This window comes from Denticeps clupeoides, chromosome 12 (assembly GCF_900700375.1).
Source record: "Denticeps clupeoides chromosome 12, fDenClu1.1, whole genome shotgun sequence".
NCBI classification, from domain to species: Eukaryota; Metazoa; Chordata; class Actinopteri; order Clupeiformes; family Denticipitidae; genus Denticeps; species Denticeps clupeoides.
The window spans coordinates 4,489,516-4,516,681 of NC_041718.1; the positions used below are offsets into that span (position 1 = coordinate 4,489,516).

Here is a 27,166-nt window from a genome sequence, read left to right on the forward strand (position 1 = left end):
GAGATCGCCCTCCAGGACAGCTACAAGCTCCAGGATCCACGGTTAGTTAAAGAAGAAATCTGTGTTAACCCTTTTGTAATGTAATTCAGATAATAGTTGGGTCTTGGAGGATGAAGTGGCTTAAAGTGGTTGTCGTTGTGTTTAGGTATAAACTGCAGACTATGGAGAGAAAATGCTGGAGAACTTTGGAGAAGCTGAAGTCCACACTGAAAGAACACCTCAGGAATGGCATTGTGACTTCGGACATTTCATTTCTCACGCTGAGGAAAGTTCTCCTGTTCCACAACGGCTACAGCAAGTGTTCACGTGACGTTCTGCGACTCTTTCCCTGTCCGGAAGAGGATGTGGCGCCACTCTTGTGACAGCACTGAGAAACCCTGAGACCCAGGGTCTAGTTGACCATTCACAGACTGCTACGCTTTGGGTGCCCTCCTGCAGTTTTCAGGATCGTCTGCAGCCCAGAAACTCGCACACAAGTACATAAGTGGGATAGCTGATAAACGGAACATTTGCATGGGAACGCCTCCTATGCACACCTGTAAATATAGTTGCAACCTGTGGGGTCGCGAAGAATTTCTGAAATGCATTGTTTGCATTTGCATCGGCAGAATATCTGCTGCTCTCTGCCCAAGGAGGCAAAAGTGTGACACATTTTCAAACCAGCCATTTAGCTGGAGTGTCACCTCTGACTCTACTGATGTCCTATAGGGTCCAGTGGATTGCTGGCATTCCACTGAAAACCAGCATTTAAGTATGTATGTTTGTGTTACTGTTTTAATGCTGAGAATAAACGTGCAATCATGTAAAACATCTTATTTTTGAATTTGTGCATTTCATCAAATCTAAAGATTTGACGTCGGGTTGTGAGGCTGTGATTTGCAATAAAACCACATAACATTTTAGCAATTATGGACGAAAGAAAAAAACGAAACCTCATATACCAGCACAAACATATCACAGTGGCTGTGGTCTCCATTTCAGGTCTAGGTTTATTGGGTTGCTCATAATTCGCAAATTAGTATAAATAGTTAAATTTAATTAGTTACATATTATTGCATTTGAGCAATTGTAAGAAAGTATCTGACACTGTAAATAATAATCATACCAGGCATTGTTGCCTGGTCTGTTGTAGGAGAGGCATAGATCAAATTCCTTATCAGTGGCTTTACTATCTCATGTGATCAAATGGTATCTCCAGTCTCTGTTCATTACCCCCCTCCAGTCAACATCCACCTGCTCCCCGTGGACTTTAGCATTGTCCCCCCACCATAAGCAGCTCCACATTCCACATTGTCCTCCCAGGCTCAGTGATTGGCTGCAAGCTGTGAGAAAGTCCAGCCAGATCAGGACCCACACATTCATATGGAGATGTGGGACTGTAAGTAGGACTGATAAAGCCAAGCCAGATCAGACTGACACAGAACCATCCATGGTACGACTGTCACTTCACAGCGAGCTACACCAGAAAGCAGATGGGTAATTTATATTTTAATTTAAGTTTTAGTAGACCATGTATGTATTCACACGTGCACTGCAGTTGAGAAAGTCATTGGGTAAGGACACCACAAACCTCTCCTAATAATAACTTCCCAGTCTGAAGCTGGACTCCAAGCGGTGGAGATGACCATCTTCTTGCAGTCAAAGCCGGTCATCATCAGTCTCGAGCAGCAAAAAGATGGATGTTATGAGCCATAATGTACATACATTCTAGGTGATAACGATTTACAATTGTTTGCCTTTTAAAATTGATTTTTATAAAAAATTCTCTCTGAAATAGAGAATAATGACATGGTGAAACACTTGACATCATGTGCTTGTCAGCTACCTACACTGAAACCTTAAATACTATGTCTTGCAAAATAACTTCAGAACGTAGTTGAATACCACCACATTTAATGTAATAACATAAAAAAAGTGTATATTGAAAATAATAAAATTGAAAACTACGCATACAAGTATGCATATGCCACTATTCTGGCTCTAGACATGTGCGATCAAATCGGTCTGCGATTATATTGGGAGAAATCATAAACCATAAATCTACTGTATTTCATGAGAATCTTACCCCTAATGGGGAAGTGGTGGCCCATGGTGGGGCAGTGGTGGCCTAGCAGTTAAGGAAGCAGTCCCGTAATCAGAAGATTTTTTAGCAGAACATACCACATAAACAGCCAAAAAAGACCCATAAAGACCCTCTGGACCTCGCTGGCAGACACAATGAGTGCAACGACAGGTGACGGAGGGTCTCTCCACCCGAGCCATCCGGGCTGCGCCCGGAAGCGGGCCACCTTCCTCGGCAGTCTGGCTGTCTCCAAAATCACAGATCGAAGCTGAAAACAAAAAGAAAGTTGTTTGTAGTGTGATTCATAGCTCACCTGGGTTAATCACTCTGATCCATGAAATAACTCATGAGTCACGAGTCTCCATTCAACCGAATCTTGAGTCATAATTACAACGTGTCTAAATTGCAAACTCCATCACATAAATACATCTTATAAACATTAAAACATCAATTACCAGTACAAAAGTTGCAAAATAGTTTTTTGCAGCATCTGAATCGCTCACAGACGAATTAGCACTCCTAACCCATGTTCAGTTTCTCTGGTCCGTCTGGAATAATAGAAATTAAAGGCTACATTAAGACTATTATGAAAAATAATTATTAGACTCATAATATCTTGTTGGTCTAATATTATCCTAAATCATGCCTTTGGGCTTTAGGCTTGACTGTCTTGGTCATTTGTCTCTCTAACTTGTGTGAGTGGGTGGCTAGGCCAGGTTGTCGTGGTCGTTTGACCGGACCCACACCTTTAACCCAGATAATAAACCAATTTTACGGCGTTGAAAGTGATTCGTTCTCATCACAAGACGTTTTATCTTCCCTTAAAAAACGATTCAAACACTTCAGTTGACTCACAGCTGCCGATTTGCCAATACTGACTCAAGTGACTCACTCACCCGGATCAGTTTAGTGAGTGACTCAGAGGGAACCGGATCCTAAAAATGATCCGAACATTACAGCGCCATTTCAATGCTGATTCAAAATTTAAAATAAAATCGGTAAAATCAATTTGGCCTGTTGAACTGTTGTCTATGACGGAATAATGTTATAAGGCAAAATATATCAACAATTTTGCTATTGTGGCGGATTAACAACACCGTGCACATCAGTAACGTGAACTTCCTTTCGACTCGGCACACTGTTCTGTTCGGATCTCCGTCTGATTTTACAGCCCAACACCCGCGGCGCCATAAACTCGGCCGCCCGCCTCCTCCGGCACGGGCCGCACGAGTGTCCCCGACGGCCCGGGCGCGTCCCCGCGAGGTGCTAACGTGGCGCGCCCACGCTTCAGGAAGCCTTTGATGTCGCGGCGCTGTAAACCGTGGCGGGAAACGTGGGCCGGGGCGTCTGTTCGGAGATGAAAGGCCCGGCGCGTTTCCACGTGCCGCCCCACGGGTGGGATCGAACGCGTGTGTAAGCGCTGGAACAAGACCGGGCGCCTTCAGGTGTTAATGTCCAAGAAAAATGAACTTTCCTTTCCTTCATCAACCATCCTCGTTTTGTGCTAATTATGCATATTATATAACGTGGTGACACATGGTGACACATGTCCAGGATTTTTCTACCTATCCACATAAATAAATAAAATCTGAATTTAGAAACAATGCAGAATCGAAATGTGTTGCTATAGTTGCAGTTATATGAAAACAGGCATTATAATGTCGGGCAGCCTGGACCAGAGCTTCACACCGTAACTGCTTTCAAACTGTCTTTATTGAAATATCTTCGCTGCCTTGTTGATCTTGACATGGAACGTTCGGATTTCCTTCTTTATTTGACTGTAGGCACCTCACCCGCTGGCCTGGCAGTGTGGGAGACCGAATCCTGGACGGGGCTCCCGGCTTTGTAATGCAAACGAGCTCCTATAAATAGGGGAGCGGGACCCTCAGCCAGATCACAGCTCTCCTGCCTTCCTCAGAGAAGCAGACTCTTCAGCAATGGCTCCTACCTTCACCGCAGACTTTGCCAGCTCGAACATCTCCAAGGACATTCACAAAGTAAGTTATATTAGTAAATGAGGCGAAAATGTGCGTTTTTGCTATTTGAATCCGGAGTACAAAACTAATGCAACGTTCCTTTTCCTTCAATAGTTGAGAAAGCCAGTTGTGGAGAAGATGCGCCGAGATCGCATCAACACCTGCATCGAGCAGCTCAAGACCATGCTGGAGAAAGAGTTCCACAAGCAAGACCCCAACACCAAGCTGGAGAAGGCCGACATCCTGGAGATGACGGTCATTTACCTGAAGCAGCAGCTGCAGTCCCAGCTCCCCGGTGGCGGCTCCTCTCAGAGCTGGAGGAGTCCCCTTTCTGCAGAGTCCTCGCTCCAACACCGCCGCTCCGTCCAGACCGCCTCCAGAGACGCCTTCCCGCCGTCTCCAGCCAAACAGAGCCAGCTGCCCGTGAAGCAAGGGCTGCAGAAGCCTGTGTGGAGACCCTGGTAGACTGGGGCCGCTTGCTGGACACTGTTGTTAACATGATGGACGCGTACCCATCACGCAGTAGGAACTTTGTGTTTCCAAATGAATCGTCTTTCATTTTTTATGGAAGAACTTACTACTGTTTAATTTCTGAATTCTCAGAATCTTGTGCTACCTGGATGATCTGTTGAAGCTTGACTCCCAGGGAGTTGACTAGACTTACGCAATGTGCAGTACTTACCTGAAATTATTTGTATGATGTTTTATCTCAACGCAGATAAAAGTTTCCTTTTGTAAAGGATGATGTTTCAAACAATTTGTCATTGTAACGTCAATTGCCATGTTATAAAGGCAACCAAGTGCCATTTTAAAATAAAATGATTATTTTTTTACACAAGTTCTTTCATTTTGTCACACTGCTTATCAAGCCATTAAAGCGCAATGACATTTTATACACTTTACAAAATGAAATAGCTGTCCTTTAAAATGCAATATTATATTCCTTTTGTGAAAATCATCAGTGTTTGTTTACTGATAGTGTTAATAATAATAATAATATTTACCCAAGCAATATAATATTTACATTTACATAAACAATTTGACTAGATGCAAATGAGGCCTTCCTTCAGGGCCACGGCGCACTACACCAAAATAACAAGGTAACACAACGGCTGGCAGGACTACATAAAGTGCAGTAGACAGAACAGACCAGAAGTGGGCAGGACAGCATCTGACAGGCTTAGTTGAAGCAACTTTGGTCCTAATTTAAGTACAAACGTTTTTTTGTGCACTCATGCGGTGATTAAGGGCTGAAAAACAGTAAATCACAGATCATTGCTGCAGGTAGTGTCTCTTCTGTGTGAGTGTGTGTGTGTGAGTGCGTGTGTGTGTGGTGTGAGAAAGAGAACGCGAAAGAAACCATGTTTGGACACCATTCCCACAAAATAATAGTCCCTGCGCGCTGTCAGGTCTGGTTTCATCAAACAGCTGGTGAGCCTGGCGGGATAAAGGGCTGTGTTGACTGTCACATGTGTGGGGGCAGCCTCTCTCAGGATTTCCCACACTCCCGACTCAGGCTCCCCTTTCATTGCGCTCACAAAGGAAGTGTGCCGCACTAAATTATCCATTAGGCACGGTGGTGTGAATTCTGACCCTTCCCTTCATTTGGTTCCTCTTTAATCTATCCCTTGGGAAAAAAGGTTGCTTGTCCTTGTAGTTATCCAAATTGATTCAGGAATGCAGAATTATTAATGAGGCCCAGTAACATAGGGACACAAGATGCAACTTAGTCTTTTTTTAAATAATGGAAAAGGAGCCATTGCAGTTCATTTGCATACATACTGAATATTTTACACAAGACACATTTCCATTCAAAATAGCATTACATTGGACAAATTCAGACTAAAAATGGACAAATATCTGATGCATGATTCTTATTCATCAACAGGATACTTTTCAAAAGATAACATGGAATAATACGATCATGTGTCAAAAAAAAAAAGATTATAAACATATAAAATGGACTGAATAGTAAAATGAATAAAGTAGGAAATGTATGTAGATTCATCCCCACCAACATTCTTATTGACTTAGGTGTATGAATACATAGTAAATATAGAAAGTAAATATACATTCACCAAGATAATCTTACTCCTTCTTGGCACACTTGGCGAATTTTCCTCAGCATGTAGCGCTGCTGTGTTAACACTGCTGTGTTGCAGAATGAGTCTGCGGCTGTGAGATAATGATTTTATTGCTGTGGGAGACCTGTAGTCTTGCAGCATGTCTGTAGAAGGCACTCACCAGCAACACCACCCTTCCCCGCTCCCACCATGCACACACTCTAGACACACTCTTCCTCCCATCCCCCTGCCAGAAAGGTCTTAGCCACAACCTCAAAGCCATTGATGTTATCAGTTTTTATGAGTCGGCCTGTGATTGGCCGAGGACTGTGGGAAATCGGCAAGAGCTGGAGACCCATGCCATCAGATAAAGGCAGCGCTTGAAAGGAACAGGCTCATGTGCCATAAATGGCTATTTTACAACCCGCTTTATTACCACTTTACCTTGTTCCAGTGGGCAAATGTTCCTCTCCTTAAAATAAATGCACTACTGTCAGCGGTTTTTACAACATATTACATTTGACTGCAACTCTCAGCCAATACATAAAATAATACAATGATACAGATCACACAGTTTCATCTGTTCACAAGACATGCGTTTATTAAAAAAAGTCCATACTGAATCTGAATGTAATGTTCAGCATTAACGTCAGGGTGATAAGGAGTGGCGCAGAGTGCAACAATTCCTTGTGTAATATTCAGCGTCCCGTTTGCATTAATTCTGTTCTCAAACTGACAGACTCTTAATATTAAGAACTTTTATAGCGTATCTAATAATCTGTAATAAGAAACGTGAAAGTGAAGTGGTTGTGGAACATCGCAGCACGCGGTGAAACGTGTCCTCTGCTTTTAACCGTCACCCTTGGTGAGCAGTGGGCAGCCATGACAGGCGCCCGGGGAGCAGTGTGTGGGGACGGTGCTTTGCTCAGTGGCACCTTGGCGGCTTTGAACCAGCAACCTTCCAATGATGAGTCCACTTCTTTACTTGCTAGACCACCACTCAGTTGTCGAAATGACCAACTCATGTGTTCTAATACGTTACGATTTTTTGAGTCAAAGGGAAGAAATAAAAATAGAGGCACACAACAAATATATATTCATCTCTGTTGCACTTTATTAAGCAACGCATACAGACACACAGTGTCTAGATCGCAGTTCAGAGCACCACTGTGCTTAAATGACATATTTATAATCTTTACAAAAGACACAATCAAAGCAACAAGTAGTCAAAATAACTACATATTCAAGCAGACAGGGCAGTTCAGAGAACTAGTCATGCAGCTCTTACACAGGAACTGCATTGTAACAGTTTCAATATGAAATGGACAATAAAGCCCCAAATGGGACAAACTGCTCAAGCACAAACTGTACTTAGACAAGCAAAACTTTTAGAACAAATTCTTCAATATGAAGCATTACAGCCATCCTTAGATTCTTTTTGAGAGAAATTTCATCCTACAGGTTCCTTTAACGTTCATTACGAACGGAACACATGACATTAAACATTGGAAACAAAAATCTCCTACACCATGATGGACCAATAAAATCCATCAGGTTCACATCAGGCTCCTGTCAGTATCTCTACCACGGTCTCCACACGGGCTTCTGAAGGCCGCTGCCTGGTTTCAGGGACACCTGGTCCTGCTCGGGGACGAAATCCCTGGCAGCCTGCTGGCCACCGGCAACGTGGCCGAGGTGCCGGAGCGCCGTGTCCGCCTTGGAGCTGGCTGACAGGAAGTGCAGCGTCTCCCTCCAGCAGTGAGAGTAGCCGTCGCTGTGCGCCTGCCGGGGGCCCGAGATCTGGCACTGCAGCTGCTGCTTCAGGAAGACCACCGTCATCTCCAGGATGTCGGCCTTCTCCAGCTTGGTGTTGGGGTCTTGCTTGTGGAACTCTTTCTCCAGCATGGTCTTGAGCTGCTCGATGCAGGTGTTGATGCGATCTCGGCGCATCTTCTCCACAACTGGCTTTCTCAACTATTACAATAAAAAGAAGGTTTCATTAATTTCCTGTTCAAAGTATGTCCCAGATCTACAAATCCAAAAGATTTCCTAGTCAAGTAAATTAGAAGTCGAACTTACTTTGTGCTTCTCCTTGTTGGAGAGCTTTGAGTTGGTGACGCTGAAGGCGGGAGCCATTCTTGTTCTTCTGGAGAGAGTCTGCTTTTCAGAGGAAGGCAGGAGAGCTGTGAGCAGACCGTGGGGCTGGCGGCCCTATTTATAGGAGCTCATTTGCATTACAAAGCCATGAGCCTCGGCCGGGATTCAGTTTCCCACACTCCCAGGCCAGTGGGTGAGGTGTCCACAACAATGGGAGAGGCATCAATTATTTCATGCTTATCTGGCCTTATGGCCCAAAACAGTGAGAATGGTCATTTTGCAATTTAAAAAAAAGCAGGTTGTTACAATTTTATTACCTGGGAACCTTCTCCGGATCTGATAAAGTGTGCGCAGGTGGACAGTGGAGATTCCTTATTAGGGGCAATTCAGACATCGAGATAAGACGCAGCGTGCGCTGCATGTATTTACATGAATGTCTTTTAATCCCAGTGTACTCTGACATGGTTAAATACAAGAATATCTGTACATAAGCCTTTAGACAAATGTATATTAAATCTGAAATAATATAACATTATATCAATTCTTTATTATTTAAAAAAATTTCCAGGTAGGTCCAAACACACACACACACACACACACACGCACAAACATTCTCTTTGTGAATGTCAATTAAGCACAATTATCCCATCCCCTCGAGGAAGGCACACTTTCATTGTTCAGACCTCACTCCCACCCCTGGAGGGTCCTGGGTAATAAATGGACGGATAGTGTGGGAAACCCAGGCAGGATCCTGCTCACACGTCTTCCAGTCAATAGGCTCCCCCCTCACCATCCACCCACCCAGCCTCTAGCCCCCTTCACACACACACACACACACACACACACCCTTTGAACCTTAGCCCGAGATCAGAGGCAGCTCCGGGGACGCGTGTGTGTTCCCGCCACATCGCTCTCATATCACCTGCTAATCTGCCGCGCACTAGATAACCCCGCCCCGCCCCCCGATTTTCATTATGTGCACATGTGCCCCAACATCTGCAGCTGGTGGGCTGCACCACACACTATATAGTAACCTTTTATTCCTGAACCCTACCTCCTTTCTAACCACAGGAGCCATTTAAGGATATTTTCAGCATAATTCATATATCATAATTCATTATATATATAAATGGACTAATGTCCATTCAAATGTCCATGCAAATTGCCCTCCTATGAAACCAGCTGCCAGAGGTTTTTGGAGGGAAACCCTCACTTCGCGTTCCTTTGTTTTGCTTTTTTGTTGCGCTCGCATGTCCCTCGAAGACGCTCATTCCTCATCAGCACCACAGTTGGGGTGGGCGGTGGGCGCTCGGTAAAAGTAAAAGAAGAAAAAGGCGTCTTTGGAGGCGGCCGCATTCCAGCACGCACATTCTCTTCGCATAATAAGGCTCGCGCATGCCAGCAGCAGTCCCTATAGTGCGCAGGAGCCAGCTGCCCGAGTGCCTCGCCCGCCGCCAAAGAGCTCCTCTCCGTCGAGGAATGTGTGAGAGCGCGGACCTGCGCCTCTTTCCCACACTTCGGCCCCATTGAGCGGCGGCTCCACCCTGCTGCCACTCATCCAGCGCCGCTCATTATGCCGCGGCCTCAATGGACCATCTGGACCTCGGCTTGCGCACACAAAACTTCCCACAAAGCCGCGGCACACACCTCCCAACGGCCTCAGGTAGATAACATCACCGGCCTACGGCGGCAATAAACACAGGCCGCGGACGGAAGAGGCGGGTTCTCGTCGCCGTCCGCCGCGTGAGGAGTCTTTCGAACATTTCACGATTAAAAAAAAAAAAACGTTCAAAGCGGGGTTCAAACGAGGCGGAATGTATGCCACAATGGCGCGGTTTCCCGCCCAGGGTGGGTTTTCAGGGACCACCCCCCCAGCACACACACCTCCCCTTGTGAACAGCACATCGTGTGATGGGGGAATGCCATTGAGCCCGGGCCGCATTGAGGGGGGAGAGTTCTATCTGAGTGGAGGTCAGGCCATTCCCAGGTCCGGCGCCGTTGGAGCCGCCGGGCCACTTCACACTGTGTGCGGCGCCCAGCATCTGCCTCTCTGTGTGAGACTACTGGGCTTGGGGGGGGGGGTTCTCGCAAAGTCAAAGCCTGTTTTGCAGAGCCGCTTGGAGTTCATTGTGCCCTTTACAAGCCGGGACGGTGGAAAGTACGTGGGAAATGGTGCACCACAGCTCCTGCAAATGTGGAGATAATACATCCAATCTGGCTGATTCAAAAACTAGTACAATCAGCAACAATCCCGTTTAATGTACTAAAACTCCGATTAAGTGCATGTGTGCTACTTTCTGTATGTGAGCAAATGAAAATGGAGAAATCCTTTTGTTTTATGCCCAGTCAACACACTGCCATTCATAGTTTTCATTGTGTGCATTGAATATTAAAATTTGACATTACACTGAACATGCAAAGTAAATTAGATCAGATTTAGTATGGCGTTGTGTAACAGTTACAATTGAACATAAGTGCAGAAGACTAGTTAGAAGACTAATAGTTGCAAGTCACATTCAGATTATAAAGGGGAAATAAAGCAGCGTCGTTGGAAGAGATAAGTGCATGAAAGTGAGCTGGACAATCTTGCGCACAGTGTGTAAGAACAGCAGCTCGGCAGTGCTGTATAAATGCCAGATGTATCAGTAAGAAACCTGCACAGATTGAATTCCTACTAAATATGATTAGATAGTAACACATTTTTTATAAATACATGACATGTGACAGTGTCCACGGTCAGGTAATTGGGGAAGAGAAGTACATTACGCACTACAATAGATTATAGCGCATAATAAAAGTTTTTTTTTCCCCAGCCTGCTTTGGGTTCCATTGATAGGAATTTCCCGCGCGCTGCGGCCAGCTGCTCTTCTGAGGTGACGGGCGACGTCTTGAAAGGCTGATCCTGGGGACGGGCGACGCCTTGAAAGGCTGATCCTGGGGACGGGCGACGTCTTGAAAGGCTGATCCTGGGGCCTGCGCGGCCCAAACTTTCCCACAGCAGCGGCTCAGTGGCGGGACAAAAGAAGTGTGCCGTCGTCAGCATCACATTAGTAGCGCCCCCTGCAAAGCAGATACGTGAGCTGCACGTCAGCCTCACATACAAAGAGACTGAGAGAGAGAGAGAGAGAGAGAGAGAGAGAAATTAATGATATACTGTATGACAAACATAATCATTTTTATGAATTTACCAATAGTATTATGAGGAGCAATATTAACAAGAGAGCTTGTCTGTTTCATTTCTCTATTAATAGCATAATAATAATAATAATAAAACACCCGTTGAAGATTTAGGCGGGAAACGCAGGCTGCCCGGAATGACCCCTCTGTTAATGATCTGGCAGACTTCATTCATACATTGTCAGGGCTCTTTCCCGCCATTCTTCAACCTGAATAGGTTGAATGAAGGTCCTAAAACGGGTCACGGCGGGGCTCTTTGCCATGCTCCCCACCTGTCTGTCACCGTGCCCCACTGGTTGCCAGGTCTAAGCCACATTTCCAGGCCACGCACTTCCCAGAAAGAGTTGCAGACAAAGATGCAACAGCATTGGTCACCACTGGAACATGTTGGTCTCAGAGTGAGTGATAGGAATTGAGTAAAATATTTAAACAATTAGTGTGGATAAATAAGTAGAAGTAAATTCTAATTCTAAAATTCTAAACATAGAAATATAGAACATAGAAATATATTAACATAGAAAGGGAAAAAAAGAGAAAAATATCACATCAGATAAAAAGAAATTTTATCACAAGGTCTGTTTAAACTAAAATCCCAGCAAAATTTCAGATCCGGAAAAATGTAATCACAAGATCACTTGAATTTCACCTTGTAGTATAAAGGCTGGACATTTCTCCATTCCTGCAGACATGGAGGAGCTGCAGGTACAGTTTCCAGCTTACAGAGGTGACAATGACACAAGCAAAGCTGAGTAAGAGTCAGTCAAGATGGAACAATCGCCGGTGACAGCCACCTGTGAACCCTGACCTTGCTGTCACTGTTGTCTTCACCTGTCCTTTCATTTGCACCAAAGCATGTGATGTTCATTCACAAATACATCTGTTTCCTAATGGAACCTTCCTGACTATTCTTGAAGTTTGAAACTTAAGAGTCATTTTGAAACGTCTTATTTTTGGATAGAAAACCATTGTTTAGTCCATTAAAAATAGATGGGGGAAAACTGTAGTTGTAAATGACTGCAAATGTCCGTTAATGATGGAAGAAAAATCTCTCGCTTTCAAAGCTTCATTGATTATTAGGAAACAGTTTCTGTTACATTAGCACAGCAGAAAAAAGGTGACTGGTTAAAGAAGCAACAAAACTGGTCGAATTTACACTACTGTACACAGTATCTAGTGCAGATGTGGATGTCAGATATCATATACATACGTGTGTGTGTGTGTTTTATGTAGTGTTTGAACAGATAGTGTGTGGGGAGGTTACAATAGAATATTTTACTAAAAAAAAAGAAAATTGTGGACTCTTGTTGGTAATTTGCAATTGGCTATTGTTGAAATGTGTCTTATTATAATCACTTCAGTATCTTCCTCTTATTTCATAGTCCCTTTCACACCAGGTACTTTGTATTTTTGTGTTTTCCTGGTGGGGCATTTTGAGAGCTTTTTGAGTTACATGAAAACCACCAACCTGGCAACTAAAGGTCGGAGGGAGAGCTTCTGATTGGCCAGCAGAGGCGCAGCCAGGGTATAAATACAGACGGAGTAGCATCACGCCGAGTGCAGGGCTTCCAGATTTATTCTCCACGATGGCATCTGCTAATTCTTATAACCTGCCCCTCTCATCGAAACAGAAAACCAATGTAAGTAAAAACAAGTCATTAAATAGTTAATAATAATAAGCTGAGGAAGCCAGTTATGGGGAACAGGACAAGGGACCGCATGAACACCTGCATCGAGCAACTGAAAGTCCTTCTGAAAGCCCAGCTGAAATGCCACCACCTGAACCGAGAACCGAGCCTGGCGCGGGGAACGCCGCGGTTCTTCTCGGCGACGAGCGCGTCGCGCCCCCTTCTGGTGAAGCGCCGCGGCACAGCGCCGCCTGCTGGACGCTCGGGGGGAAAGCGGGGCGTCGAACTTATGATTACAGGTCAATTTCCTTACCCGCTGGCCACCGACCCCTAAAGGGCGTTTGCACTGGCCGGGAATCGAACCCGGGTCAACTGCTTGGGAAGCAGCTATGCTCCCCACTATACCACCAATTATGCTGGCCTACAAAGCCAAACATGGAGCAGCACCATCCTACCTCACAGCCCTTATTACACCTCACACTGCACCTCGTTTACTCCGAGCCTCCAGTACTGCTCGCCTGGTCCCTCCATCTAGACTCTTCTCCGTCTTGGCCCCTCGGTGGTGGAATGAACTTCCCCTTGAGGTCAGAACAGCTCAGTCACTGAGCACCTTCACACGGCAGCTCAAGACCTTCCTCTTTAGAGAATATTTAGATTAACTTGTAACCTTCTTCTTGTCTTATGCATAGAAACTACAATATATCGAATAAAAAGATTGTATTCATAGTTGGGGTCCTAGTGAACCAGAATTGATCACTTCATTGATTGTAACATGGAAGCACGTTGTAAGTCGCTCTGGATAAAGACGTCTTAATGCCTTAAATGTAAATGTAATTTTAGTGTGTGTGGATTTGGCACAAATCACGAGTATAGACATTACATAAGCAGAGATCAGTGCTAGATTGTAACATATACGACACGAAAGTGTGTCTGCGGTTGCTGCATTACAGCCTCATCGTGCCTTGTATCATATTGATATTTTCTTGACTCACCTGCTCAAAACAAACTGGTTTACTGGTTTGACTTCAGCTTTTCAGTGCTTTTTCTGTGTTTGGGGGCCTTGCTTAAAAGTTAAAACTGGCCAGATTTCTGTTTTTATTGGTTGTGCGTGTTTCGTACGATGACATTCACGCTGCATGCTTGAAAAGGGGCCAGAATGGTTTGGACGAGAGCAGCTGGAAAGGATGCGTGAACCTGCTGTGATAAAGGCATGGGATACTGATTTAGTTAAAACGCGTACATTAACGTTCACAATACAGTGTATTTTGTATCATTACAATCCAACAACCAGCAATTTACATTTGCGTACGGTTTAAGTACTCAAGGTGATCACTGTTACGCTTTAAATACTGTGTAAACCAAGGCTAAAGCATACTTCCTAAGTGCACAGTATGTACAGTAAAGGTCAAAAGTTTGGACACACCTTCTCATTCAATGTGTTTTCTTTATTTTCATGACCATTTACGTTGGTAGATTCTCACTGAAGGCATCAAAACTATGAATGAACACATGTGGGGTTATGTACTTAACAAAAAAAGGTGAAATAACTGAAAACATGTTTTATATTCTAGTTTCTTCAAAATAGCCGCTCTGATTACTGCTTTGCACACTCTTGGCATTCTCTCGATGAGCTTCAAGAGGTCGTCACCTGAAATGGTTTTCCAACAGTCTTGAAGGAGTTCCCAGAGGTGTTCAGCACTTGTTGGCCCCTTTGCCTTCACTCTGCGGTCCAGCTCACCCCAAACCATCTCGATTGTGTTCAGGTCCGGTGACTGTGGAGACCAGGTCTCCACTTTTTGATAAGTACATAACTCCACATATGTTCATTCATAGTTTTGATGCCTTCAGTGAAAATCTACCAACGTAAATGGTCATGAAAATAAAGAAAACACATTGAATGAGAAGGTGTGTCCAAACTTTTGGCCTCTACTGTACATAATGACATAAGGATCTGTGAAACCACATGTTCATTCGCTCCGACACCGCACACAAATATATAAATATAAAAAAAGAACATTTTAACGTATTTCAAGTAATAAGAACATCCCCAGGCATATTGTGAAGAGTAAAAGGGTTTTTTCCGTTCGATAACTAGCGACCACGTGACTCTAAACACGCCCCTTCCCCGACGTCATGTGACCTGCCCCGACTTCGCATCGTTAGCATGATTAGCACATCCTGAGCGGGGTTCGGAGGGTCGAGTAATGTTGCTGCGCGCCGTGTTTTGTGTGTATTTGTGTTGGGTTTGGTCCGCGCGGCCGGAACTCGGTCCGGAGACGCAGGCAGGGACGGGCGGCGCAGCTCCAACCGGCTGCGGCTGCGGCGCAGCGAACAGGGCCGGTGCGGGTAACGAAGGAGAAGGAGACCTGGCAGGGAATTCCGAGCATCCCGCCGATAAATACTCCAAAGATGCAAACGAGGAAGCAGCCGCACAGGAGATGGACCTCCGCAGTAAGGTACATAGTTCCTGAAGGACATGGTGCAGGATGCTGGACTAACTTACGCTGGCCAGTCCGTCCCACTCCCTGCGTTACAGACAGACACACCCACTCCCACACATACGCCTACACCCACCCACCCATTCTTACACATACACACACACTCCTACACACTCACACTCCTACAGGGGCAGTGGTGGCCTAGCGGTTTAGGAAGTTGCCCCGTAATCAGAAGGTTGCCGGTTTGAATCCCGATCTGCCAAGGTGCCACTGAGGTGCCACTGAGCAAAGCACCGTCCCTGTCACGGCTGCCCACTACTTACTCAGGGTTATGGGTTAAATGCAGAGGACTACACCTACACACACTCACGCTCCTACATCTACACACAGACACATACACACCCACACTCCATCACACATACCCATACACATCTATTCTCTCACACACACACACACTCACACATTTTAACAGAAACGTTTTCTGACAGGCTGACTGTGAACTTCATTTCAGTGGGACACCACCAGTGGGCCACACTTGTGTCTTCATTTTCTAGCCATTTACATACACAGCAGAAGTATCAACACAAAAGAAGGGACGATAGACTCGCCTGTTGAACTGTTGAGGGTTTGTCTTTGTAAATTGGTCCCTGAGATTTCTGTGTGTTTGATTCTGTTTAGATGGTTCTGATTCAGTCCAACTGGTTCCTGATGGGAACGGATGAACCAGCCATCCCACAGGATGGAGAAGGCCCCCAGAGAAAGGTGTGGGTTGACTCTTTTAACATGGAGCAACACGAAGTCACCAATAAGCAGTTCCAGCAATTTGTCACCCAAACTGGCTACATTACTGAGGTAACGCATTTTACCCGTTCCCTCCTTTAACATGTTGAACGTGCTTGCAAGCTGACTTTTTCTCTTCTGTGAAGGCAGAACGTTTTGGAGACTCTTTTGTGTTTGAGGAAATGCTGAATAAAGAAGTTAAGAGCACAATATCACAAATGGTGAGAGAAAACTCTGTGGTATTAATTGTCATTTCTTTCAATTGATTTTATTTCTTACAACATATTAACCTTCAGGCAGATAAAACATGGTGCCGTTTAATACTAGCACCTGCATAATGTGCATGGAACTGTGGAATTATTACATATTTGTTTAGTTTAAACATGGAGGCAGACGGCACATGTAATGCATTAACATGATTGTGATCAGTAGATGTGCCGCTGATAATAGTTATTTCTGGACTTAAATATTTGCTGAGTGTGTACGGGGTGGTAGTAACCTAGTGGGTAACACACTCGCCTATGAACCAGAAGACCCAGGTTCAAATCCCACTTACTACCATTGTGTCCCTGAGCAAGACCCTGAGTGTCTCCAGGGGGGGGACTGTCCCTGTAACTACTGATTGTAAGTCGCTTTGGATAAGGGCGTCTGATAAAAGCTGTAAATGTAAACGCACGGCCCAATTTGTACTGCGTCTAGGTCGCTGCCGCCCCCTGGTGGTTGCCAGTGAAAGGAGCTAACTGGAAACATCCCGAAGGGCCAGGTTCCTCCATTCTTCAGAGGTTTAACATAAACGACCTTCGTACCCAAAGCATCAATCGTAATACTTGATGAATAAAATTGTGTGAGATAAACATAAACCCTGTTTGTAGATTGGATCATCCTGTTCTTCATGTGTCTTGGAACGACGCCCAGGCCTATTGCAAATGGGCCCAGCGTAGATTACCTACAGAGGCGGAGTGGGAATATGCCTGCAGAGGAGGGTTACAGGACAGGTGTGTGTGTGTTTTGTCTCCAAACATGTGTTTTGTTAGTATCTTTCTGTGCATTAAGTCTTATGACAGGGTTGTGATTGCAGACTGTATCCCTGGGGGAACAAACTGCTCCCCAAAGGACAGCATTATGCTAACCTGTGGCAGGGAGAGTTCCCTTCGCACAACACCGCAGAGGACGGTTACATCACCACGTCCCCGGTGAGAGGGGGGGGGGCCATAAGATGGATGGATCACTGTCAGTGTTTATCTTTGTTTTAGGACAATCAGCCTTCTTTCTTTTCGCAGGTGATGTCATTTCCTGCGAATGGATTCGGTCTGTATGACATAGTGGGAAATGCCTGGGAATGGACAGCAGATTGGTGGAATATACATCACACACCACAGGAGGCACGCAATCCGGTGAGCACACACACTCCTGGCGGTTCACGTGCTTTTATGTTTCCTGTGGCAAGCAGTGATTATGTTTTTTAATGAAATATTAATTTGAATTGCACTTGTTGCCCACCATGATACTCTTATTTTCATGTCATTCTGCAGAGGGGGCCAAAGTCTGGAACAGACAGAGTGAAGAAGGGAGGCTCCTACATGTGCCACAAGGTATCTGTCTGCTTCCATTTTTCCATGCCTTATCATTTTCATCATATTTTCTATTGACTAGCGGGCAAGGAAACGGACCCATAATCTTGGAAGGTTGCCGGTTCGAATCCCGGTCCGCTGAAGTGCCACTGATCAAGGCACCGTCCCCACACACTCCCCGGGCACCTGTCATGGCTGCCCACTGCTCACCAAGGGTGATGGTTAAAAGCAGAGGACACATTTCCTGGTCACCCTGTGCTGTGCTGCAGCGTATCACAATGACAGTCAAAATTCGGATGTACCTTCTCATGTATGGGTCTTGCATTTTCTACGTTATATAACAAAACTGAAGACGCACGACTATGAAAATGGTTTCCAACGGTCCTGAAGGACTTGGATGTAAAAAGAGGCGACTCTGAAAAACCAGATCCATCAAACATGCCTCTTTAGGAAAATTGCTTGAAACATATTGTGTTAAAAATAACACCGTTTTATTGGGTCCTTTTCTGACGTGATTGCTGCTGTCCAGCGCGAGATTTTCTCGTGGTTTGTGTGCGCTGCGGTTGATCCATCTACTTGTAAACGGTTAAAGATTTATTCTGGTGTATCTGTCCTTCTGACTTCTCCTTCTTTCTCTGCCTCGCTGTCTCTTTGTTTCCCTCTCTTTCTATCTCTCCGCCTTTTCTTGTTTTAGTCATATTGTTACAGGTACAGATGCGCTGCTCGCAGTCAGAACACGCCGGACAGCTCGGCTTCGAACCTGGGTTTCCGCTGTGCCGCAGACCCTGAGCTCAGGGTGTAACCTGCAGTATTTCCCAACAAAATCAGACTTTTCTGCTATTTACAAGACTCCATTCGGAAGATCGGTGTGAGTCTGCTTCAGCTTGTGTCTGTGACGTTTTAGGACGCACACGCTGAAGCCTGCTGTGAACGGAGCGAATAAGGATGAGGGAAATAAACTGAACAACATGTTCCATTATGCGGAACATCTTCAGAGACCTTCTCTAACTTTGCTGTTGTAAAAATTAAATGAGTTTTAAATGAAATTTTTACAAAAAAAAAGACATTTTGTTATTTGATACTTGAATGTTATTTTATGAAGAAATAATAATAAAAGAACTATTAACTGACAAAAGCATTTCTGTGAGAATATTCTTAAACAATATTGTTTTCTTCTGCTTATATTTACTATTGTGGACTCCACAATTAACCCTTTAGCCTCATTGATTTATTACTGATCTTCTATCCTCATAGAAAATATGTTGACGTACTTCCCTTTAATCACATTATACATCTCTCTTCAAACATGTATGTCCCCTCAAATGGATTGATGTGACTATTCTGTCCATATTATAACAAAAACGACATGACAACTGAGAAGGTAAAATCCATCTTGTGTTCAACTCATTTTTATGATCAAGCCTTATTGCAAACAATATCAAGAGAAGTACATTTTTCAAAAAGCCTGCAGGTTCAAACATAGACAGCGTGTGTTGATTATTAGTGTTTATGATAATTGTGCATGAGGGTTTTAATGAATATCCATGGCCTGATTCAGGGTTGTAGACTCTTTTCATGTGTAGACTTTTGTGGACTTTTCATGTGTGTGTTCTTTTCATCATTCTTCTGGCAGCTTCTGGCAGGCTTCAAGATGCTCTGAGTAAAGTGCAGCGATTTCTGTAGCAGTGTTCAGTTGCTGCTCACACCAGCTGACCAGGGCAGTCCGCAACAGAGCAACTCTGGACTGATGGAAGCGCCCGACCTGAAGCCAAACCAGAGTGAAAGGAAAGGTTTTACCATACTTGACTTGAATGGAGTTGGAATAGAAAGAACAACAAAGTTGTTCTGCACGGTTGGCGACGTGGCCTCACACCTAGATTACGTTGGGCTCTTACACACACGTATACATTTTAAATTGCTTTCTGAATTATTAAACTATTAGTATAATAGTTTAATAAGATCAAAATTGTTGCAGATAGAATTCTACTCTACATGCAGATATTCCATCATTAACAGAGTTTTCCAGCCACCAGAGTAATTTACAACACGATCAGTGTCTGGACTGGTGCTTTTTAATGGACAAAATAATAGTTTTCTATCAGAAGGAAGGCCATTTCTAAATGACTCTGATCTGTTATACAGTTGTGTAGGTGGTAAATTAATCTCACCTCTTGTCTTGCCATGGAGGACATGCCATCAAACTGCTTTTCAAGAACATTTCTGACCTCCTCCATCTTCAAAGAGACCAAAAACAAAACTAGGTACATTAGAAACATAGAAAACACACATTGTAACTACATTTTAATTCAATAACTGTAGCCTTGGTTCCATTCAGAAAAAACATTCTTACACCCTAAGAGACACAGCATATTTACGTTCCATCCGTACAACCAGATAATCTGTAACTATCCTGGACATCTATAACAATATGGTAGGCCCACCTTGTGCATCCAATTCTGTCATATTTAAAATTTTATTAACTCAAATTAAACCTCATTTCCTCTGGTAGATTCCTCCAACTGGAAAAGAACACGTTCAAGAGCACTCTGTAACACTGTAGTCCAAGTAAACCTTCATTTAAAGCCTGAAGATGCTGTCTAGTGTTGCTACTTTGGTGTGGTCAACTCACAATGCCTTTCTTGTTGGCTTTCGCTCTTTCCGTGTTCTTGTTGGCTGCCTCCAGCTCCACTAGCTTGCATGTTCTCCTGAAGAGCATCTCCTTTACCATATACAGAGGTCATTGCAAATAAAATTAAACTGCTGATTGCAGCAAAAGATTCAGATAAATACAAAAAAACTTGAACCTTCTCTGCTTCTTGGTAACGAGATTGCAAGTCCAGTCCCAAACCCAGTGTGGAAATATTATTTTCAGCTGTTTTCTCAAAATTTCTCTGAAAACACAACACCGATAAAAGCAAAATGTCATGTATTGACCTAAGTAAGACTCATTTCTGAGAAGACAGCTTTCTGTAGGACAAATCTTCATTCAGGTAAAAAAATAAAATAAATAATCGATCATTTCTACCAATCTGGCAACACTGCTAAAAGGCTTAGACCATCATTTTTTGTCACTTTTTGTCTAGACCCCAGTTGTAAGACAATACCAGTTTTCCAGCCTTATTTGAGGCTCTTATGCACATTACTAATCAGAGTATGAAGCTTTTCGTCATTGTCATTATAAGCAAAACTCTTACCTTGATGGTTTCAAAGACTTTAGATGTCTTTAGGCAGATCCTGAAAAGACAGTGAAGTTGTCAGGAATGTCATACATGTTCTAGGTAACGCACCTTCATGTTCCACTCACTTGGAAAACGCTGCATTAGCCGAATCCTCTTGGTTCACCCAAAGTTGAATAGAAGAGGACAAATGCTTGCTGGCAACAGACAACCCTGTTGATATACACACACACACACACACACACACACACACTAAGTGAAATAAACAGTAATGTACTCATTCTGTACTCATGTTGTATAGCCACTAAGACAGTTACATACTTTGTTCTGCCAGCACGACATCAAGAAACCGCTGCAAGAAACGTATACAGAGCTCAAATATGAGAGCAAACACAGTACAACTGGGCAATAGAACTGATTTGAAATTACGGCATGTACCTCAGTGGTCACTTTGGTCAGCGCTGTCATATTTGAGTTATTGTCTCTTTCATTCTGAAAAAAATCGTCTACATCCTGGGGAAGAAAAGACAAGCACATGGATAAAGACTTGATCTTTAGAGGTGATGTGTTGTATTTTGTATATTTAAAATACAAAGCACCAAAATTGTCACATACTGTTCATTGAACGTATGGAAAATTAGCTGCTCTAATATGGAAGTTTTAAATATAAATATGTTTTACATGCATTTTCATGCACATGTTTTGTGCATGTTTGTTACATAGGCCTCCGTTTTTTGTTCCATAGGCCTCTTTGCTAGTCTGTTCCACCGTGACTACCTTATGACTCTCTTTCCTCTTCTCTTCCATAACCTGACTGAGCCGGTTGAAGATTCCCTTCTTTGCCCGCTGTTTGCCTGGGGACTGAAAACACCAGTGGCAGAAGTGTCTAATTACATTAAGGATGTGTTTAGGAAGAGGTTATGCACTAAAGTACACGTTTATTTATGTGACTCTTACTCATGCATCTCTTTCATTTTCCAGATCAATAAGTACCTCTGTGTTTGTAAGAAGGGTTTCTAGTGCCTTGTTTTTGCTGAGAATGGGGTGCAGCGCCACTTGCTGAAGATAAAGCTCCAGAGCTTCACAGTACGTCCGACAGCAGTCTCCCAGGGCTAGAAAACCTTTTGATTGCATGAGTTATAGCACAAAGCTGTTGAATTAATTTGGACTGCTAGACCTTATGATCTTAAAGGACACCCGAAATAACAGCCTTTTCTGAGAAGGAAGTCGTCTTCTCTCATTAAGCTTCAGCCCATGAAGAGTTTACAGTCACATCATTGCATCTTACAAATTTTGCATAAAATCTTTGATCAAAATATACTTTTACTGTTGTAAATGTTTTGTTAAAGGTTAAATTATGCATTTTCAGGGAGATTTTATGAACTCTTTATGAACAGCATATTTGTCTCAATGCATGGACAATCAGAATTCTTACCTAATTGTTTCAGTGTTTTGTTGTTTATCTGAGACTGAGGAGACATAATAAGCTTTGCTGGAAGAGGAGGAAACTAGGGCATAAAAATACAAATCAGAGTTATATAGACTTCATGTTACAGTATTATATGCATGTATTAAATATGCATGTCAGTTAGCAGAAATAGCAGAAAGCTACAGGTGAAACCTGCTCTTGCATAGCATGTTTTCCGTCATTCAGGCTGGTTGGATGCATTTTAAAACACACACTTTGCATTTTAATGACATGAACCATTTGGGAGAGAATGCCAGCCTGCCAGCAACAACCTGGCCCCTGTTGGATTTACCAATAATTCTGCAGCAGCAACCATGCACACATCACAAAGCTAAGTATATTCAGGCCTTTAGAGAGGTTAGAAGGGGGAAGTGATGGCTACTCACAATGACACCATGCAGGTCAGGCTCATCGGGAGCGAACAGACTCTGCTGCAGCCATTCGAAATCTTCATACGTCCGGCAAACGCAGACACCCATGCCATTGCTCAGCTGACACAGAAACAGACATCAGCCGCAACGTTTGCGGTGCCGAGCGTCAACCAGAGTATTTAGGTGACTGACCTTCTGAGAGGTGATGCTGAAGACGAGTGTATCTTCATCCAAAGTGGCCTCGTTAACCTTGATGCTGCTGGCACTGATAGTCAACCCTGAACCTTCCTAAAATCATTAAAACAGATCTCTTCACAGGATAGGAGAATAAAATGATCACCCCCCCCCAAAAAAAACAAACAAATCAACTTAATATATCAGATATGTCAACTTCCCTATGCATCAAGGTTTTGATTACATTATTTCATCCTTTTTTGCCATGTCACGTGAGTACTTCCCTGAACTCTTACCATGGTGTCTGCTGTCTTCCCACTTCTATTCATTTAGTTGTGTCTGTTTTTAATCCGTCCAAATCCTCCAAGCACTCATGCGCTCTTGAAATATTCCAAAAACGGTGCACTGCAATGAGCTTTTCGTGCTGACAAGAGTTTTTTCCCCCAATGGGTCAAAGGTCAGTGCAGGCTTATAAATGTGTGTTTCGGGGTTATAAAGTAAATCTTGTTACTAAGTAACACCAAGAGGGTGCAAAGTCTTGAAAGATGATGACGTGCAGTTCAAACTCACTGAAATCTTGTGGCTTGTGTAGAAATTGCCGCTGAAATTTATTTTTATATATAAGATTCTTTTTTACAAGAAATGGCTCATTTTATTACCAACAGCTTTTGCAATAATGTTTCAGTGCAAAACTGTCAAAATGAAGGATGAAAGGAAGTATGGAAGACGAAACCAAAGAATACTGATGAACTCTGGGATTGATGCAAGACTGCTTCTTTGCTATTCCTGATGACTTCATCAATAAATTGCATGAATCCTTGCCAGAGCGCATGAATGAGGTCCTTCAAGCTCATGGTAGTCATACAAGATATTAAATTTGGATCTCACAGCACCACTACTTAATTTGCTGACATATTTTTGTATTTGCAGTAAATTTGTTCAATTTCTGTCGAGGAAAAAAACTTTTGTCTTGACAAAATTTGACCTTTCTGTCTTGATTAAATTATAAATATTTTTTCAGTGAAACTAATCCATTTCAATGCATTAAACATCATTTGGTAGGGATTTAACTTTTCATATGAGATATTTGTAACACCAATTTGTTAATTAAAAGTCAGGTTAATAGCAGGTGTTTCTACAAAATAGATAAGAGACAAGACTTAGGGACTGTATTCACAGGGATGGGCACAGTATGTGATTGCACAGCACATTGGCATAAATGTATTTAACAATGTAATGTGTTACAGTAATGGGTTCAGAAATCTTTTAAAATATGTACAATATCCATTCTGGAAATGTGTTCCACAGCTATGCTGTGGCGGTGAATTTGTCAGTTGCGTTTTGCATATCAACATCAATAAATGAATAAAATGTTAACATCTGCTACATTTGTATTGGTCCAGATTCTAAATTCTACATTGTGAAATGAAGATATGCTTGCTCTTTATAAGGTTTGTTCATGCTAAATATATTAATCAGCTATTAAAGGACGTTTCTATTCCTTTCTATTCTTTTAACTGTATAGACATGGTGGAAAGCCCATATAGTGTTGTCCAAAAATGTTTATTCTGTTAGAATGTTCCAGAACCCATATTGTTTCACTTTAACTTCATCGTTCATCAGGATTTATGCTTCTACATGAATGAAGAACATCTAGAAGGCCCACTTCTTACGAAAGCACCTTCGAAATCCTCCTATACTTCCTGGATTTGAACACTTGGTGTTTTAGTGTGATGAGAGCATCTTGTGTTACATCAGACAATATAGCGTCACCCCTGAAATCCTCCTTCAGCTGAAGTCTATTTCAGAATTTTGTTACACAAACACGTGTGAAACTGACAAGCATGCATTTACACTACTGAAAACTCGCACACACACACATATGAAACACTCCCACAGATACAGGTGAAATAGACTCTTATGTAACAAACAACTATTTAACTTGAACAGTTTGTTAAACGGGCATATAGGATTAGTAAAGCTTTTCACATGTTCGTAAGAGTGAAAACTTTTCAGTATATCCGGATGGCATATCAGTATAACTGGAAGGCTTTTCAGTATATCCGGAAGGCAGTTCAGTATGTCCGGAAGGCGGTTGAGTGTTTCCGGAAGGCGGTTCAGTATATCCGGATGGCGGTTCAGTATGTCTGGAAGGCAGTTCAGTATATCCGGAAGGCAGTTCAGTATGTCCAGAAGGCGGTTGAGTGTTTCCGGAAGGCGGTTCAGTATATCCGGAAGGCGGTTCAGTATATCCGGATGGCGGTTCAGTATATCCGGAAGGCAGTTCAGTATATCCGGTGGGCAGTTTAGTATATCCGGATGCCGGTTCAGTATGTCTGGAAGGCAGTTCAGTATATCCGGTGGGCGGTTTAGTATATCCGGATGGTGGTTCAGTATGTCCGGAAGGCGGTTCAGTATATTCGGAAGGCAGTTCAGTATATCCGGTGGGCGGTTTAGTATATCCGGATGGCAGTTCAGTATGTCCGGAAGGCGGTTCAGTATATCCGGTGGGTGGTTTAGTATGTCCGGAAGGCAGTTCAGTATATCCGGAAGGCGGTTCAGTATATCCGGATGGCGGTTCAGTATATCCGGAAGGCAGTTCAGTATATCCGGTGGGCAGTTTAGTATATCCGGATGCCGGTTCAGTATGTCTGGAAGGCAGTTCAGTATATCCGGTGGGCGGTTTAGTATATACGGATGGTGGTTCAATATGTCCGGAAGGCAGTTCAGTATATCCGGTGGGCGGTTTAGTATATCCGGTGGGTGGTTTAGTATATCCGGATGGTGGTTCAATATGTCCGGAAGGCAGTTCAGTATATCCGGTGGGCGGTTTAGTATATCCGGTGGGTGGTTTAGTATATCCAGATGGTGGTTCAGTATGTCTGGAAGGCGGTTCAGTATATCCGGTGGGTGGTTTAGTATATCCAGATGGTGGTTCAGTATGTCCGGAAGGCGGTTCAGTATATCCGGTGGGTGGTTTAGTATATCCAGATGGTGGTTCAGTATGTCCGGAAGGCGGTTCAGTATATCCGGTGGGTGGTTTAGTATATCCGGATGGTGGTTCAGTATGTCCAGAAGGCAGTTCAGTATAGCCGGTGGGCGGTTTAGTATATCCGGTGGGCGGTTTAGTATATCCGGATGGCGGTTCAGTATGTCCGGAAGACGGTTCAGTATATTCGGAAGGCGGTTCAGTATATCCGGTGGGCGGTTTAGTATATCCGGATGGCAGTTCAGTATGTCCGGAAGGCGGTTCAGTATATCCGGTGGGTGGTTTAGTATGTCCGGAAGGCAGTTCAGTATATCCGGAAGGCGGTTCAGTATATCCGGATGGCGGTTCAGTATATCCGGAAGGCAGTTCAGTATATCCGGTGGGCAGTTTAGTATATCCGGATGCCGGTTCAGTATGTCTGGAAGGCAGTTCAGTATATCCGGTGGGCGGTTTAGTATATACGGATGGTGGTTCAATATGTCCGGAAGGCAGTTCAGTATATCCGGTGGGCGGTTTAGTATATCCGGTGGGTGGTTTAGTATATCCGGATGGTGGTTCAATATGTCCGGAAGGCAGTTCAGTATATCCGGTGGGCGGTTTAGTATATCCGGTGGGTGGTTTAGTATATCCAGATGGTGGTTCAGTATGTCTGGAAGGCGGTTCAGTATATCCGGTGGGTGGTTTAGTATATCCAGATGGTGGTTCAGTATGTCCGGAAGGCGGTTCAGTATATCCGGTGGGTGGTTTAGTATATCCAGATGGTGGTTCAGTATGTCCGGAAGGCGGTTCAGTATATCCGGTGGGTGGTTTAGTATGTCCGGATGGTGGTTCAGTATGTCCAGAAGGCAGTTCAGTATAGCCGGTGGGCGGTTTAGTATATCCGGTGGGCGGTTTAGTATATCCGGATGGCGGTTCAGTATGTCCGGAAGACGGTTCAGTATATTCGGAAGGCGGTTCAGTATATCCGGATGGCGGTTCAGTATGTCCGGAAGGCAGTTCAGTATATCCGGTGGGCGGTTTAGTATATCCGGATGGTGGTTCAGTATGTCCGGAAGGCGGTTCAGTATATCCAGAAGGCGGTTCAGTGTTTCCGGAAGGTGGTTCAGTATATCCGTAAGGCGGTTCTGTGGATTCTTGTGTGGCATCCCGATTGAAAGCGGTAAAGTCCAACCAGGTAGCGACGCTGTCTGTATCATTTC

General features: G+C 43.8%; 4 protein-coding genes across 5 annotated transcripts; 2 read left to right on the forward strand and 2 right to left on the reverse strand.

Annotated features, from left to right (window-relative positions):
• Positions 1 to 3,980: 3,980 nt before the first annotated feature.
• LOC114801203 (transcription factor HES-5-like) lies at positions 3,981 to 4,871 on the forward strand. The gene is made up of 2 exons (XM_028999225.1): positions 3,981 to 4,059; positions 4,153 to 4,871. The coding sequence occupies exons 1-2, from the start codon at positions 4,000 to 4,002 to the stop codon at positions 4,501 to 4,503; spliced, it is 411 nt and encodes a 136-aa protein (XP_028855058.1). The 5' UTR covers positions 3,981 to 3,999; the 3' UTR covers positions 4,504 to 4,871.
• Positions 4,872 to 7,310: 2,439 nt separating this feature from the next.
• LOC114800552 (transcription factor HES-5-like) lies at positions 7,311 to 8,274 on the reverse strand. The gene is made up of 2 exons (XM_028998050.1): positions 8,181 to 8,274; positions 7,311 to 8,075 (listed from the first exon to the last, which is right to left on the reverse strand). Exons 1-2 carry the CDS (start codon positions 8,235 to 8,237, stop codon positions 7,683 to 7,685), a joined length of 450 nt encoding a protein of 149 aa, XP_028853883.1. The 5' UTR covers positions 8,238 to 8,274; the 3' UTR covers positions 7,311 to 7,682.
• Positions 8,275 to 15,094: 6,820 nt separating this feature from the next.
• sumf1 (sulfatase modifying factor 1) lies at positions 15,095 to 18,924 on the forward strand. Its single transcript, XM_028998049.1, has 9 exons — positions 15,095 to 15,456; positions 16,117 to 16,290; positions 16,365 to 16,439; positions 16,918 to 17,000; positions 17,091 to 17,213; positions 17,297 to 17,411; positions 17,499 to 17,612; positions 17,751 to 17,810; positions 18,484 to 18,924. The coding sequence occupies exons 1-9, from the start codon at positions 15,205 to 15,207 to the stop codon at positions 18,589 to 18,591; spliced, it is 1,104 nt and encodes a 367-aa protein (XP_028853882.1). The 5' UTR covers positions 15,095 to 15,204; the 3' UTR covers positions 18,592 to 18,924.
• A 336-nt stretch (positions 18,925 to 19,260) lies between these two features.
• Positions 19,261 to 23,400, reverse strand: LOC114801163 (sorting nexin-5). Of its 2 annotated transcripts, none has more exons than XM_028999160.1 (14): positions 23,275 to 23,400; positions 22,997 to 23,092; positions 22,820 to 22,924; positions 22,401 to 22,473; positions 21,959 to 22,086; positions 21,743 to 21,826; positions 21,404 to 21,478; positions 21,287 to 21,317; positions 21,094 to 21,178; positions 20,984 to 21,023; positions 20,594 to 20,680; positions 20,419 to 20,508; positions 19,958 to 20,023; positions 19,261 to 19,551 (listed from the first exon to the last, which is right to left on the reverse strand). In XM_028999160.1, the coding sequence occupies exons 1-14, from the start codon at positions 23,305 to 23,307 to the stop codon at positions 19,408 to 19,410; spliced, it is 1,137 nt and encodes a 378-aa protein (XP_028854993.1). In that variant the 5' UTR covers positions 23,308 to 23,400; the 3' UTR covers positions 19,261 to 19,407. The 2 variants fall into 2 exon arrangements, with proteins under 2 accessions (XP_028854993.1, XP_028854994.1); XM_028999161.1 differs by having other exon boundaries at positions 22,997 to 23,112; positions 23,275 to 23,332.
• Positions 23,401 to 27,166: the final 3,766 nt, after the last annotated feature.

Bases quoted from the DNA above. Each gene is read 5' to 3' on its own strand.
- LOC114801203 (XM_028999225.1), top strand. From the start codon at position 4,000: ATGGCTCCTACCTTCACCGCAGACTTTGCCAGCTCGAACATCTCCAAG. The intron at 4,060-4,152 runs GTAAGTTATATT...TTCCTTCAATAG, and splicing joins TCTCCAAGGACATTCACAAA to TTGAGAAAGCCAGTTGTGGA.
- LOC114800552 (XM_028998050.1), bottom strand. From the start codon at position 8,237: ATGGCTCCCGCCTTCAGCGTCACCAACTCAAAGCTCTCCAACAAGGAG. The intron at 8,076-8,180 runs GTAAGTTCGACT...TTATTGTAATAG, and splicing joins CCAACAAGGAGAAGCACAAA to TTGAGAAAGCCAGTTGTGGA.
- sumf1 (XM_028998049.1), top strand. From the start codon at position 15,205: ATGTTGCTGCGCGCCGTGTTTTGTGTGTATTTGTGTTGGGTTTGGTCC. The intron at 17,214-17,296 runs GTGTGTGTGTGT...TTGTGATTGCAG, and splicing joins AGAGGAGGGTTACAGGACAG to ACTGTATCCCTGGGGGAACA. The intron at 17,412-17,498 runs GTGAGAGGGGGG...TTCTTTTCGCAG, and splicing joins GTTACATCACCACGTCCCCG to GTGATGTCATTTCCTGCGAA.
- LOC114801163 (XM_028999160.1), bottom strand. From the start codon at position 23,307: ATGAATAGAAGTGGGAAGACAGCAGACACCATG. The intron at 21,827-21,958 runs GTACTTATTGAT...TGGTGTTTTCAG, and splicing joins CCCTTCTTACAAACACAGAG to TCCCCAGGCAAACAGCGGGC. The intron at 20,024-20,418 runs GTGAGTTGACCA...GTCTCTTTGAAG, and splicing joins AAGCCAACAAGAAAGGCATT to ATGGAGGAGGTCAGAAATGT.